Source organism: Oculina patagonica, chromosome 5 (assembly GCF_052425735.1).
Source record: "Oculina patagonica isolate OP01 chromosome 5, crgOcupat, whole genome shotgun sequence".
Lineage (NCBI taxonomy): Eukaryota > Metazoa > Cnidaria > Anthozoa > Scleractinia > Oculinidae > Oculina > Oculina patagonica.
Genome location: NC_135762.1, coordinates 17,529,007 through 17,544,659, shown reverse-complemented (window position 1 = coordinate 17,544,659; position 15,653 = coordinate 17,529,007). Strand labels below are relative to the sequence as shown.

Genomic DNA, 15,653 nt, shown 5'->3' with positions numbered 1-15,653 from the left:
TTCTTTTTAGAGAGGCCTTTTTATATTAATCATATTTTATTGTTTAATCCAAAGTAAATTGTAAATTACTTAATTAATATTTTATTTTTTAAATTTATCAAGACTTAGAGAGGCCTTTTTATATTGATCACTTTATCGAATTTTCAAACACGTAAATGTTGCGAGAGAGGACAGGCAGCTGATGCTAATCAAGGACTTCTGCCGCAATAAGGGTTTTTCTCTGTATGGTTTCCATGGCAACAAAGCCGGATTGCAATATAGATCTCTCATATATCGTGATCTTGATGTTAGGTGAAGGTTTTCAAAATATGGATTAGTACGGTGACCCTTAAACTAGTAATAATCAAGGATTAGCGGAGTGCGTTCGAGACAATTTTGTGTGCCTTTTATTCTCCCACATTGCACGACTGACCTCCAAAGACGCGAACACAAGCACATCGAAGAACATGGACAACTACGTTGTTAATGCGCATCCTTACTGCGCACGTAATTCATGTCGCAATAATTAAGCGCGCGCTGATGGTCGCCGTTGCGTTCACTTCGCTTGCAGCTTTTAAATGGCGGGTAACCCCCAATTTTATTACATTTCTGACATGGGTAACTCATTATCTCACAGCGGTGAAAGTTTTACAAAAAATGTCAATGTGGGAAGATTTTCGCGCGGACGTACTAAACTTCAAAGCCACACACGAAATGACTCACTCGATTTCCACTTTTTTCGAGATCGATGGCTGACTTAAACTCTACTTCCCTGGATGATATGCTTCCCATGACATTTTCGGTATTATTTTGACTTCAGGTGCATGTTCCACGCATTAGTTTTGTTTACACAAAAAATGCAAATTCGATGCCATTTGATATGCATGAGATTGAGGCCCTCTGCATGAGGTCGAGGTCACTTGTAGCAGTCCAAAAAGTCTCAAACGGTTATGGCATCAGGCGATCGATACCCGCGGGACTGAACCATAGAACCCGCGGGACTGACGTCGGGCGAACGACGCGATTAGTATGCGTTCTCCTTCGTCGAACGCAATTAAGGACATCGACATCTGGTTGTTTTATTTTACGGAATTTCACTTCAGCGCGTATACAGGACCCCGCCTAAAAACTCTCCCACTGCAGTGTATATTGTCCCTTGAAGCGGGCGCCATTTTTGAAAAAAAAAAATATGACGTCATCAAATATTCAGTTCTGGTTATGAGCCGCACTGTTATTTCGGATTGATTGAAATGGCCCAAGTGGCTGAACTCCCGCAAAATATATTGTTTCAGGAACCCTCGCCTGAGGTGATAAAATATTGCTATAATATGTGCATATTTGACGCCACAATTTCATGTGGTTTTCCCTTGTCACTCAAAAAGTGGAAAGAAACAGAGCGAAGCAAGCACGAGAGTGCAGCAGGAGGGGCCGAAGGGCCGAGTCAAGGGCCGAGGCCCGAGGGGCCTCGCGTTTAGACCTCGCGCTCCCCTCGCGGCTCCTGTCCCGTTCCAGTTCTCTTGCAAGAAAACAGAGGGCTGTTTTTTATACGACCCCACAACATTTGACTACATAGCACTCCTCCTGGCTGCCCTGCATTTCTTTCATTTTTCTTTCTTTCAGAAACAAGAATGGGTCGACACCTGATTGGCGGAAAACACAATAAGCAGGTTATGTATTGTTGTGAATAATAATAAGCCCGATTATTTTTGCGCTGCCCTTGGGGGATGGTGCACAATTCTTGCACTTGGAAATTTAGTTGCATTATTTGTCGGCCCAGAACAGAGAAACAGGGAGAATTTAACTGCTTTTCTTTGGTAAAAATATTTCTGGCTCCGATTTCAAGCTACTAAGGTAAGAGATTTCCGAATATAGATGCTACTCGGAAGTTAAACTTGCCTTTTTGAGAACGTAGAAAATGGCGGCGCCTACAGTTTGAAACATCCTTCTTCGGCTTTCGTTTTGATTTGGATGCTTTTCTATAATTGCAATTAGCTTTGTTGGAGAAAAAAGCATTTCTTTTGTGTATTTTAGCTGGTATTTGTTTCTTGTAGAAATCAAGGTTATTCTAGAAATTGCAGTCTTAACCGATCGCGATCGGTTTCTACAAAAATTCCATCCGTGGTTGAAATTTAAGCTTTTAAGTTTTTTGGATCGTGCAACTTTATCGACCTTTTAACCTACTGATAGCAGAAGCCTTTTTGTGCCACTTTCCTTTCGAAGATAAAAAAATGTTTACAACAAAAAGTGACTTATTGGAGAGAATGAAGGTACATTTCGTGTCACTTATCGTGTAATGATCGATGCATGATCTTCGATATCAGCTGCGCTGCATGGCTTCGTCATTTTGTACCTTGCACTGCGAATACAACCTTTCTCTATAAGTAAGAGTTGTCCTAGTAACCTTAATTTCATTCAACTAGAGTTTTGTTTTCGAAACAGTTCAGCTTTGGTACAGCTTTGTCTATTGTTAAATGGAAATTAGCAAATAATTATTGACTTTCGTGCATGCCCAATAACTTTGTTGAATTCTATATAAGGTGAAATAAAAGCTTACACTGTATTTTTTACACACACTTATCCAGTTTATCGTTCAAATCCATTTACAACAGCCCTGTAAGAAATTGCAAAACCCTGTAGCAAATTGTCACTCGAAGTTTGGTCAACTTATAATAATATTGTCAGTGGCAAAACCGTGAAATTTGATCAACTCAGTTTTGTGATGAATCAAAGTTAATTCAACTTGTAAATGATATAAACAGTTCAAACTTCCTTGTTTGTATTCCTGTAAAAGATTTTGAGATGTGGTGAAACATTAAGGGTGGTAATTGCCTCTCACTTCCTCATTCTCCAGTTCTGCCCGGCATTATATGATGATTATTAGTTGACTAAATATAACATGGAGCGAGGGAGGTTTTGCCACAAGCTAAGGTGTCATACACTTGTACATTTTTCACACATTTATAATAAAAATTTAAATTGTTACCCAATTTGCCTGCCATTATGCTTAGACAAAGCTTTCAATGCTTACATTCTCCTCTGTTTATTTGGTCTGATTTACCAGAGTTTGATTATGTTTAAAAAAAATGGCTTCAGATGCTAAAAATTTATGATTTTGATTGCTCCTGCTTGAGTGTTATTATTGTGTATTTTCAATTTATTTTCTGAAGCTTCTACTTACTTTTATAATATTATTGTGTGGATTTTGCTTAATTATCTTACAACCCTCCAAGTTAAGACAATTTAAGTTACCATGGCAACTAAAAATTTGGAGTTGGTGACTAAATTGCAACCCAAGTCCCCAGCCTGGGGACTAAAATTTAAAAGAAGAAGTGAAAGTGTGAGCTTAATTTAGCGACTAAAATTTTTCACTGGCGACCAAACTTGAGCAGTTGGAGGTCAAATGGCCACTTAGGGGAAAAAAAAACTTACAGGGTTGTTATAATACTTTATTATACTTGAAACAAACAATATGACTGCCACTAATGAAGGGCTTTTCCTAACACTTCTGGAGCTATGTATTTAAACACAGAGTGATCCTATATAAAGAGGCTGAACTGTTCAGCCTGCCAATCACAAATCCCAATGAGACAATTTCATTGGTTGAGAACTGACATCAACTGGCTTTTGGTGAAGCATGATCCAAACTTGTCTCGTTTTCGAAACTTAAAAGAGAATTAAATCGGCACAAGAAGTACTTTTTATCTACTAGATTTTCTTGTTAAAAATTTGCCATTTTGTTGTGAGGGTTCAAACAATCGAAAACAAGCTTGGATATAGTGAAAGATACATGTAGACAAAGAATTTCCCACTCACAAGTGCCCTAGCCTAGTGCCGGTAACAAGAGTATTGGATAAAATTTAATGCATTGCAAATAAACAAATTAAATAATAAAATGTTATGATAATATAATACCCTAATATAATAACATGCCACATTTGAAAAGAGCATACTCTTCTGGTTCACCTTCAATTCACCAGATGAAGATTGCTTCTGAAATGTTGTTATTTGTACTCTTGTTCACATTCTTGGTCCACGAAAACAAAATACTGAAACGGTTGGTGTGTCAGCATTATCTGTTTCAAATGGCTTTCATTTCGTAACAGTGTTTGTTCGTGGTGAACACAAATGTTGAATTTTCAGGATTTATGTAGTCTACAAATTTCTGTTTTATTTTTTTAACCTTGTGTCGACAGGGTTTGTCATCATGTCATTTAAACTCAGTTAACTATTCCCTGACCCTAGTAGATCAAGGCACTATCTCCTGGTCTACCAGTACCAAGGCTGTTGTTTCATTAGACAGTTAGTATTTGATTGGCACATGCACTGGCACAGCCACAGTACCTCTCAATACTTAATTATAATTTATTGTCTTTCAAACAAATGAGGAGAAAAAGCTTAACATTTCAAGCTAACTTACAATATGCATGAAGGTAATATGGCCAAAATTAGCTCAGTGCTTTATCCAATCAGAGACTCACTAGTTTTATTGATTTTTACAGGCTTTGGAAAAGCTGTAAATGTGATGGAGCTAGCTGGGAATGCATAATAATGTGATTTGCTGCCTGGTGTTATTCGCTGTTCTTTCATTTGTGCTTGCCACTCTGTCTGTTATCTTCCTGTATATTGGAATGCTGTTAAAAGAGCAACACATACGATAATCTGTGAGTATACATTTTCACTGAGCTTTAGATTTTTAATAATAAATTACACAAGAAATGATAATTATCATTTTTGTGTAAAGTTTGGAAGGATCTTAAATCAATTTTGCTGTCTACAATTTGCATACATTATGTTTATATACTGGTCAGTTCCAAAATTTTTGGAGATCTTTTTAATAAGACTAGTAATACGTGACTCGCAGGGCCTCGTGAAGCTCTGGTTGGGGAGGGGGGGTGTTATAAATAAACCGGTGATTTGTTATTGTTGCCTAGTAACGGGCATGGCCGCGACACGGCAGGAGGATTCAAAGATTCAAACCCTCCGCCCGCGCACCCCTGATGGCGATGAAAGGTTTATAGCCTGAATAGGCGCTGAGGGAGTATTATGTGGAAATCAGTGTTATTTTAATCTGAAAAGAAAAACGATAAAAATAAAAGGCTCAGGATTCGAACCCACCAAAAAAAAAAAATAATAATAAAAAAAAAAACCCTAGCCGGATTCGAACCCCTGCCCTCAGTCCCAAAGATCTGATTTCAAGTTTGACGCCTCACACCATTAGGCCACCAGCGCGCGGCCGTGTGACGTCATTTCCGCCACACACCAAGCTCACAAATATATATTATATGACCGTAAACTCCACACGAGATTTCATCCCACCTGAGCCCTTTGAGGGACAAAATTATACACCTCGCTTCGCGAGGAATGATGTAACAATTTCAGGAGAAGTTAAAAAACTTCTCAAGACCTCCTTCCAAATATATCCCAGAGGTTTTAAAAGTGGGTTGTTAGTTTGCCAACATTGTTGGCCAGTTAAGGTCGCGGGGGACACCTTAGGCTCATCATTACGCATTTATTTAAAGCGTATGCACGAAGTACAACGACTGACATCGACAACTTTACGAGATATTTATGACTGGATAAAAATATGGGCGCGTGCGCGTGATTTGTAAAAAATTCCTGTTTCGTTGATATTTTAACCAATTTAAACAACACTTAGCGATATACGTTCATATAGATTGTACGAAGTCTTTGAGCTTGTTTTCATTTAAATTTGAATATTTCTGCAACTCAGAGTAATCATAAAAATATTCGGCATAAACAATCCTGTCCTATTTAAAAACGCATTGTTCTCGCCATAAAAGCGTGGAATATAATTACCATAATTACATCTCTCCTTGGCAAAATGATCGTATTTAGGTCGGGACACCTTCGGAAATCTCAAAGTTTTGACTTTTCCGACAATTTTGTGGCAGAGAATACAGCACAGATACAGAACTTCATAACTTGCCACTGCAGATAGGTAAACTATGAATACTGTAGTGTGTCATAACAGAAGCGAAATTTTAAAAGAGCGCTTTTAGAAAGAGGTAGAAGACATTAAATTCAAATTTGCGCACTTAAACCGCCGTAGTTTGCTGGCAAACTTTAAATTAAAAAATCCGCTTCTGTTATGACACTCTAGAGGTATTGGCTGATTAGTTTTTGACAAGATCCCAGTGTGCTTTCTCCTACTCGTTCCGCAAACTCTGCCACAAAATCATGTTTTTCCCAATTTGGCACTCACGAGGCTATAACATCGACGTTAAATGCAATCTACCAAATAAAATACGAAATTCACAATCTTTCATCATTTCTTTATGTCTCTGTAAAATTTGAGCTTAATCGCACCCATAACAGCTGAGAAATAAGCGTTTTAAAAGATGCAGGTCAAGCAAAATTTCCCTTCATGAATTTATTCATGCTGTAGGTATCCCCCGCGACCTTAAGAATGCTAGCCTGCTTGAAGCTCTACCTCTGTAGTATTGGAGACTCAATCATCTAGCAAGACCAAGCACCTTTACCCAGCTGACAAACTTTTGGATAAACGTCCACCCACTAACTAAGCAATGCACTGTATTTCAATTATTAAGTCACTCCAGGTCCTTCCTTGATTAAGCAATTCTTTTTAGAATCATAAAATTTAAAAAAAGCAATATTCCCTTTTTTATATATCACATGCAACTTACACAAAGTAGTTATTTAATGATATATCTAGTGTGACTTACACAAAGTAGTTGTTAGAATAAATAGTGTACTTTCGGAGTGCACACATCGAGTGAATTTTGAGTTACACCCCTTCCAACACAGTATTCATAAGGCATAGCCAAAACCAGTTGTGGAATTGCATGCATTTTAGGCATTCTACTGATGAACGGTTATGGCAATTAGATATTTTCAGGAGCGCCACTACGTTCATGGTCTGTCCCCTTAAAATACAATTTAATATGCTTAGTAAAGGACTGTTACATGTTGCTATGTTCCAATTTTGTTTCCAAGTATTTACCCACAAACCTTTTTCCGAGTCAAATGTGTGAGATGTTTATCAGACAACAACAATCACATCCAAAGTCGCCCAAAGATTTCCAAAGACATTATGCATGTTTCCAAAGACTCATTTCTGGATCCCAGACCCAGGTAACAAAACCTTATCACAAGTACTTTTTCCTTCTAAAATCAGAGAATTCAGGGGAAGTACCATTATTTACATGTACTTTTATTTTCATGCTTCACATTTACATATTTTTGGATAGTGTGTCAGTTGAGGGTTTGATGCCGGCTCAAGAGTGAATACATGTATTTTAGCTGCATGGGCATGGGAAATTGGCTTATAGATGCATTAGCAGGAAAGAGATCCAGAAGAAATCCAAAAAAAAAATTTCCAGAAAAATCCATCAAACTAGTAGTTTTAATAAATTTATATATCTAATGTTAACTTTTCATGTTAAATTCTACATTGATGTGCTATGGGATTAATTTCATTTTGCTTCTTTTAACCTTTTTTTTTTCTTCAAAATGTCAGGAACATTATTTGTCAAGTTGATCACCATGTTGGCCCAAATTCTTCGGGATATGTACGTAGATCCAGACCTTCTGGCTGAGCTACCAGAAGAACAGAAGCAGATCCTTTTTGTGAAGATGAGGGAAGAGCAAGTACGGCGATGGCGTGTACGTGAAGATGAACTAGAAAAGAAAGAAGCCGATAATCCACCCAAACATCGTCCAAAGAAACGTCAGTATAACACTTATTCTGTGCAAATTTAATGCATTAATGCAGTAAATAAATGGTTTTGCTGTTTGCCTGTGATGATGAAAGACTCATCCAATAGCCCAAGCAGTACATTTTATTGTGAAATTGAAGTCAAGCAAAGAAAATAATCATTACTCTAAGATTTGTTAAGTGTTGTAGGATCCCAATTTCTCAAAAGAGTGTGAAAGCTAGCACATGTCAGGTGTTTCAAGGCTACATACTGTGCCCCCTTGTCAGGGTTTACCATTTATTATTAATATTCTTATTTTGGTGTATGGCTAAAAGGATGACTCTGCTGGATGGGATGCTAGTGGATCACCCGTAACCCACATGTATTTTTCTAAGTTTTTCCTAAAAAGTTACTTGTACAACAACAACAACAACAACTTTATTTGCACCTATTCATTCAATTATTAGCAAAACAATAAATAAAATAAATAGAGTTAAGTGTATGGCTGCCCAGAATAACCACGATTGGCTAACAAGATTGGGCAGCCATACTTAGTTTTTATCACAATAATTTATAAAAAGGTCAGGTATATTTAATATTTACATAGCAAACTATACAACACACAAACACACAAAGACAAAACTAAGTAGGCTTAAAGAAAAATTAATGGAAGAAAGATGTACCATCCTTGAGTGGAATGAGGCGTTACACAAGACTCTTGCTCAAGAATGTAACACAAAAATTCTATTCAGGCACATTAAATCCATAGGCCTCTCATTCCAAAGTCTAATACACAAATCATTAGGTTACTATGACTGACAACTCTTTTGACAGTAGGGATAACAAAACACTTATTATCACTTTTCATTGTTTATAGCAAATGCAAAAGCTGTAAGTTATCTGATTGCTGCTGATGGAAATCCTTGGGTTTGGGTGTTGGGAGAAGGTGAAGATGACAAAAAACAAGATTTTGACGAAGTGTTGAAGAGTAAGTGTTAAGAAGTCAGAACCTGCGACATGATTATTGTTATTATTTTCTTTTCATTATTGCAAACAATTGTCTCATAATTGTCTTGAGATGCCTGTAGGGATCGAGGAGGGGGGTAGCCAGATGGCAGGGCAAGCTGCCTCCATTATCCCTTGCCATGACTTTGCAAGTTGGTGGAGTGTGATTGCTAAGGAGGCTGGCATTTGTCATGTATGTTCAGAATCTTTTGCTATAGAAGACTGATGACATTACTCATGGGTGTATGCACAGGCCCATAAATGAATTACTGACTGGGGTACCAGATGGATTTCTCCCAATTGAAGATGAACCTTACCATTGTACATGTAGGAAAGTGTTATTAAACCACAAGGAAATGTTTTTCGTCAAATGTTATCTTTTCAATGAAAGGAAACCAGAAGCTTGAATGTACTCAATATGTAGCTGTGAGTAGGCATTAAATTCTGTTGGCAACCTCACTGCTCTTATTAACAATTTACTCCCCATGTTCAATTGATTTAACTTACAGAGCAAGAGTTAGAAGCCGAGGCAGAAGATGAAAAGAAAGCCAGAGAACTTGCACATAAAGAGATTGAAGAGAGGGAGAGGAAGGAACTTGAGAGGTTGGAGGAAGAAAGACTGTGGAAAGAAGAGCAAGAAAGGTTAGCAAGGGAAGCAGCGGCTAGAGAAGCTGAAAGGAAAAGACTTGAAGAGGTAACCTTGCATTAAACAGAAATGACTTTCCACAAGCTAATTAATCTTTAGTCACTTGCTTGTTTTACACTTGGTTTTACAATGTGATATTCTAGAAAATATCCATACCCCTCCCAGGAAGGTTTTTTGGTTTGAAAAAAACTTGTAATTTATAAAGTACAGTCGAAGCTCTCATAAGCGGACACCCTCGGGACGCGAAAAAAGTGTCCGTAACTGGAGCTGGCCGCGTTCTTGTAAGCAGCCACTAGATGTGAAGGGAATAGATGGCCGCTTATGGGAGCTTGCCTAGCTAACAAGTGGTGTTTCAAAGTGTAACCGGACGTGGATGACGACAAAACAAGCACTGAAATATGGTTCTGTAGGTACTGTAAAATCATTGTGACGAACGGCGATGTAAAGTTATTAAGAAAAAACAAGATACAGAGGTTGTTTATAGGCTTTTCTTTTGGGTGTCCGCTTACGGGAGCTTAAAAACAAAGAAAAAGTCAAAGTTGTAATCTCTGAAAGTGTCCGCGGCTGCTTACGGGAATGTCCGCTTACGAGAATGTAAAAATACAGAGTTTGTATGGGAGTTAAAACGGGGTTTCTAACAAGGTGGCCGTAAGTAGAGCTGTCCGCTTACGAGAGTGTCCGTTAAGAGAGCTTCGACTGTATTTCTATTTTTTCTTTATTGCAGGAGGCAAGGATTGCTGCGCAGAAAGCAGAAGAGCTGCGAAGAGAGGAAGAAAGGAAACGTCAAGAAGAGGAAAGAAAGAAACGAGAAGAACAACGTAGAAAAGAAGAGGAAAGACGGAAACAAGAGGAAGAAAGAAAACGGCGTGAGGAAGAAGAAAGGAGGAAGCAAGAAGAGCTAAGAGAGAAACGGAGGGTGGTTGAAGAGAAACGAAAAACTGAGGAAGAAAAGAGAAGGTTGGAATTGGAGAAAAGGAGGGAAGAAGAAGAACTTGCTAGAAAGAAAGCTGAAGAGGCTCAAAGAAAAGCTGAAGAGGAAAGAAAGGCAAGAGAAAAGGCATTAGAGGAGGCACGACGAAAGAAAATGGAGCAGGTGCAGATCTTATTGTTTTAAGTGCATTTATATTAACATCAAAGCGTTATTAGTAACTTCAGTAAGTTAATAAATTGGCAACTTATGTACTACAGCCAAGACTTGAGTCAATCTCTGACCTCATGTATAAAGTCAAAATAAAATGGTAGGTACTTGCGATTTCAAGTGACGGAGCTGATTGAAGGATTTCCTGGGGTTGAAATTTTCAAATTCTTATGCTTTTCTTTGTGCTAAAGGTCATTTAAAGGTCAAACATTTCATAATGGGATTTTTTGGGGGGCGAATTTATGGTGCAGGGATTTTTTTGGGTTATGTTGGAAGCCCTAGGGTTTTTTTTGGCACTTGATTTTTGCCTCCACTTGATCATCCCTGTCACCTGAAATTCGAAGCACACCCCCCCCCCCCCTGTGATGAAAAAAAGGTCTCCATTCTCTATCTAAAGTGTAGAAAAAGTGTAGAACACCATACAGAATGACATAAATAACTTAATAAAAGTTTGCATGAGATTTCATGAACCAAGATGCATATCCTTTTAAAAATGAAATTTTTTTCAAACTACAACGGTTAGAAACCATAGATATGTCACTTTGCTTTCCTGTTTTTTTCTAAAGGTAAGGAAGGTAAAACTTTATTTATGCAGGGTGGCCCATTCAGCACAGTGGCTGGTCTCCAAAGGGGCCCTGCTAAATACAATTTCTAAAATAGTTATAAAAATAGAGTTAAAAGCTAATGTTTAGTAATTGAAATAGTTTTATATCTAAATGTTTTCTTTTATTTATATTCAGTGCATTACCTGAGCTAATTTCCTAGCATATTAATACTTATTTATTGTTTTATTGTTAGTTTTTCCTGTTGTAATTTTTCTGTGTTAGTAATCATAAATTGCCTCTTTGCTACTCACCTCGACTAGCTATAACTAGCCATTTCCAGGAAGCAAAATCTTGTAACTTTTTTTACTTTATATAAAATAAATATAGTTGAAGACTACCGTAAATCAAATTTTAAAGATATAAATAAATCTTGATTAGGTTTTTTTGAAAAAAAAAAAATTAAAAGGGAGCTTTGCAATATGAGGAAAGTTTGCCATGTAAGTGGTTACAAGAGAGTCGCTGTGCATTAAGTTAATCAACTGGTTATGTCCCAAGGGAGTTAACTATTAAATAAAACGTATTTATAGGAAGCCCTTGAAAAAGCTCGACAACTGGAAGAAGAGAAGCGAAGAGTGGAAGAACAGCAGAAAGAAGCAGAGAGAAAACAAAGAGAAGTGATAGCACGCTTGCAGCAAAGGAAAGCAGAGAAAGAGCGCAGAGAGAAAGAACTTTTGGAAAATGAAACTAAACGAGCACAAGAGATTTATGTCAGCTTAAGAAAGGTGCGGGAGCAAATTAAAAGGAGAGAAGAAGACGAAATGAAAAAAGAGAACGAAGCCTGGAGGCAACAGGAATTGAAAGCTCATGAGGAGGAAAAAAGAAGGCGAAGCTCTGTCAGCATAGCACGGAAAGAGGTGCAAAGGGAACGAGAAGAAGCAAAGAGGTTAAGCATGGTAGAGGGTCCCAGGCGATCATTCAGTGTTAAACCACAAAGGCCACCACCCCCCGTACCTGGCAGGTTAGTCGAGAATGGTGTCTGGTTTTGTTGCCATTTTGCAAAAAACTGAATCTCATTCCCAGGAAGTTGCATTTTTTTCATAGACCCTGGGAACAAGGTTTTTTTTTTTTCTTAAAAAGAACGTCTTCATAGAAGAATTTCATTTTGACCCCACCCCACTCTATCAAATTGGTTTTAAATGTAATTCCAAAAATCATACTTATTTTAGCGGACGAGGTGGGGCACAAGGTTCAAAAACTAGTTACTCTCTTGACCAAGATTGTCTCAAATCTTCTTGAGTAACGTTATGGATGGTAAATCTTGCTTGGCTGCAAAAGTCATGCATCTATCCAGTTAGGCCTAGTGTCACTATATATGCAATCTTCTGTAGGGAAATGTGTATTGGTTTGGTAGCCTGCCTTTAGACCTTACTGAGATTTGGCTCATTTGATAGAATATTTTGTGAGGAGTCAGAAGGAGGTCTATTTAGGAGTACCGGTATCTCTGACAGTGATTTAGACTCGTATAAGTAAGGGAATGTGTTGTAATACTGTTACGTGTTTGATCAACAGACCTGGTGATAACAAACCTGCAGCTCCCCCCAGACCACCCCCTCCTGCCAACAGAATCTCAATAACACCAGCAGCTCCAGTGGCCCCACTGAGACCAAAAAGGAGTATGAAACCCAAGGGCAAAAGGAATGTGATTGAGTGGTTTCAACAGGAAGAGCTTGTTAAGAGAATCTGCTACGACGGCGATAAGATACTACCATATTTTCATGGTGAGAACCCTTTGTCTTAAACATAGGCACGCAATGCATACATGAGCTATTTTGCACATTGCTGTGATGGTCAAGTGCACTTAATTCCATTAGCCGATAACCTGAGGCTAGGTTACTATGGTTCAGGCCTGTACGTGGTTGTGGGGTTGTTTTGGCCAGTGTCATTATTTCTAGAGTAAATAAGGGTTAGAAGATTTACAAAATTGCAGTTGGATATCATTGTTGAGTCAGACGTCTAGCTCTGGCTTATCAGGCTATTGAGGTTTCTTTTGCTCTGCTTACATGCTAGTGAACTTTTGCGGTTTCCCTTAAACTCTTATGTCACAAACCAATACCATTGATCTTTTCTGTTTTAGGAATAATCACTCGGCAAGATGCTGAAAATTTACTTGTTAACAAGCCTCCAGGCTCGTTTTTGGTGCGTGTCAGTGAGAGGGTCTGGGGTTACACCATCACTTACCGTGCCCCTGAGCGCTGCAAGCATTACCTTGTTGATACCAGTGAGAACACTTACCAGTTTTTTGGCCACAATCAGATCGCACACGAGACTCTGAAAGAGTTAGTGGAATTTCATAAAATAAGGCCCATCACTGGAGTTGGCCAAGAATTGTTAAAAATTCCTTGTGGTCAGGACTGTGAACCACCAGATTATCAAGAGCTTCTAGTGTCTACACCTGTACAAAGTGAAAGTGCAGACTCTTTCTCCACGAAATTTTAATAATCACTGGTTCGGAAGATTTATATTATAACATTAGGAACACATCTTACCACAGTACAATGTCCATGTTAGAGGTAAAGTAGTCATGAACGACCTTGGCGGTGGTGTTGAAATACCACTTTGAACTTAATTCTGCACTTATATTGGGTATCATCATAGTTTTCGTATTTCACCATTCTGAAGGATTCTGGTATGTTGATCTATTTACATAAGGATACTGCTATGTTCTCTTGTGTTTCGTTGCAATTTGGATATACAAGAACCTAGAGAGGAATGGAGAACAAGTAAATCTTTGCGTTTTTGTTTCAATCTATATACCGTTAAAGCTTTATTAAGCTCCCCCGGGTGGGCTTATTTTTCAAGGACCTTTTGATAGGGAGGGGGGAGGGGAAAAGAGAGTTGGGCTGATTAGAGACGGGGGGACGTTTTAAAATCGTATATCAGTTAAGGTACGTATAGAGCGGTTTTCGCTTGGGTGTCGAAAGTAATTTGTGTTTGCTTTGGTTTTGCATTACTACGCTTAGTGATTGGTTAAAAACTCTCGTGCCACTTTCTTAGGCAATCAGAAGTAAAACCAAAACCAATCGTGATTCGCTCACGCAAGTTTTCCCGCGCTTCGTGCCGGCTACGTGTATTTGATTTGAGTTTTGATTGGCTGTGTAGTGTCGAGCGCTCGAACGTGCGTGCGTGGATTCTCTAGAGAGTGTGTGAGCCAATCGCGAGTATGTTATTGTTGTCCTTAGATATAAGGCTCTCGATTATGTATGCAAAGAGTAGTGTGATCTAGTGTGTGAAATGGCTCTGTAACGGACGAGCACATTAAATTTACTGTTTGTTTTCCATCGAGTTTCTGGTGATTCTACAGGCTGACTGATTGGTCTGTGTCTTTTGTGATCGGCCAGAGTAATGACCTTGGTTTTGGTTTTACTACACTCAAATGAAAACTGCTCTAAAAGAAATGAAGTGGGCTTAACGTTTTATGCTAGTTGGTTACAAATTTTCACAACATAGGAAAAACAATAAGTGCATGTAGTGCATAAATACGTTTAAGGCGTTAAGTTCTTTTTTTCCTTGTCCATAACTTGTCAGGGAGCGGGGGAAGGGCTTTTAAAAAATTGAACTTCCAGACGGCGCTTGTAAGAGAGGAGGAAGGGGAAGCTTAAAAGAGCTTTGACGGTATTAGCGTTTTGTTTCGATAGAATCGGTTTCCCATAGCTACAACATGTTGATTGTCAAACTTCTCACTGTCTATTTGCCGTGAGCGCAAAGATATCTCAACTTCACTTCCAGTTGGTCGGTGTTTCATATTTGAATGTAATTTTGTAATGTATTGTTAAGAAGCTGATGCTCTAATTTGAATCTCGCACGATAAAGTTGTGTCAAAGAAACACTTAATGAAGTGTATTGTAATCCGTATCAGAATTGTCAAAAGTTTTGAAAATGAAACAGATTACTATCAAATATAGCGTATCACATTGATAAATTAACAAATTGAAATAAAATCAAGAAACTCGTTATATTTTTGATCGCCTAAAGAACAAATATCTTTAAGATTTACTTAAGGCGATTCCAGTTCAAACTCGACTAAAACACAAATTTAAATTACCACAAGGTAGTTTTACTAGCTTTAGGTTATAGAGTTGAAATTCTATTGACTTTATAATGACCCAAGCACCATTACTGTTTTCAATGTTCATGTAACATTAAGTGTCTTTACTGATTATTCGTGTCAACTTCTGCTTCACAATGTATTAGCGTTGTAAGAGAAATTAGCTTTTGATCAGTCTTGGGAATTTAATAATAAATCAGGCAATTTTCTCAGTGATCAAATGATTATTTCTTCACACCTCTGGTCAGGGGATTAGGTGTGGGCTTATCATCGTAAAATTCCCCGAAGTTTATCCGAGGAGTTTACGATTTTTATCTTCCGATAAAAAGTGTTTCTAAGTTGTTAACGAGATGCTTCGATCAAAACCTCGGGCTTCGACTTAGTTTGCCGACTGGTATAAACAAGTCCATTACCACTTAGCCTGCGAGCAGGCTCTCAAGAGCTCGCTTCGCTCGCCGACGCGCACCTCCTTCGGCACTCGCGGGATCACGCCTTCGGCGCTCGAAGAGTTCAATTCACGTTGCCTCCGAATAGAGAGCCTGCTTGCAGGCTATTACAG

General features: G+C 38.3%; 1 protein-coding gene across 3 annotated transcripts; it reads left to right on the top strand.

Annotated features, from left to right (window-relative positions):
- The first annotated feature begins 1,508 nt into the window (after positions 1-1,508).
- On the top strand, positions 1,509-15,315 carry LOC144653075 (SH2 domain-containing protein 4A-like). Of its 3 annotated transcripts, XR_013570664.1 has the most exons (10): positions 1,691-1,830; positions 4,479-4,640; positions 7,478-7,687; positions 8,533-8,643; positions 9,170-9,354; positions 10,031-10,399; positions 11,577-12,007; positions 12,559-12,767; positions 13,124-14,139; positions 14,351-15,315. XR_013570664.1 is itself a non-coding variant. In XM_078512992.1 (9 exons), the coding sequence occupies exons 3-9, from the start codon at positions 7,504-7,506 to the stop codon at positions 13,483-13,485; spliced, it is 1,851 nt and encodes a 616-aa protein (XP_078369118.1). In that variant the 5' UTR covers positions 1,509-1,646; positions 4,479-4,640; positions 7,478-7,503; the 3' UTR covers positions 13,486-15,315. The 3 variants fall into 3 exon arrangements, 2 of the variants coding, with proteins under 2 accessions (XP_078369118.1, XP_078369117.1); XM_078512992.1 differs by lacking the exon at positions 1,691-1,830 and adding an exon at positions 1,509-1,646 and having other exon boundaries at positions 13,124-15,315; XM_078512991.1 differs by having other exon boundaries at positions 13,124-15,315.
- Positions 15,316-15,653: the final 338 nt, after the last annotated feature.

Bases quoted from the DNA above. Each gene is read 5' to 3' on its own strand.
- LOC144653075 (XM_078512992.1), top strand. From the start codon at position 7,504: ATGTTGGCCCAAATTCTTCGGGATATGTACGTAGATCCAGACCTTCTG. The intron at 10,400-11,576 runs GTGCAGATCTTA...ACGTATTTATAG, and splicing joins GACGAAAGAAAATGGAGCAG to GAAGCCCTTGAAAAAGCTCG. The intron at 12,008-12,558 runs GTTAGTCGAGAA...TTTGATCAACAG, and splicing joins CCACCCCCCGTACCTGGCAG to ACCTGGTGATAACAAACCTG.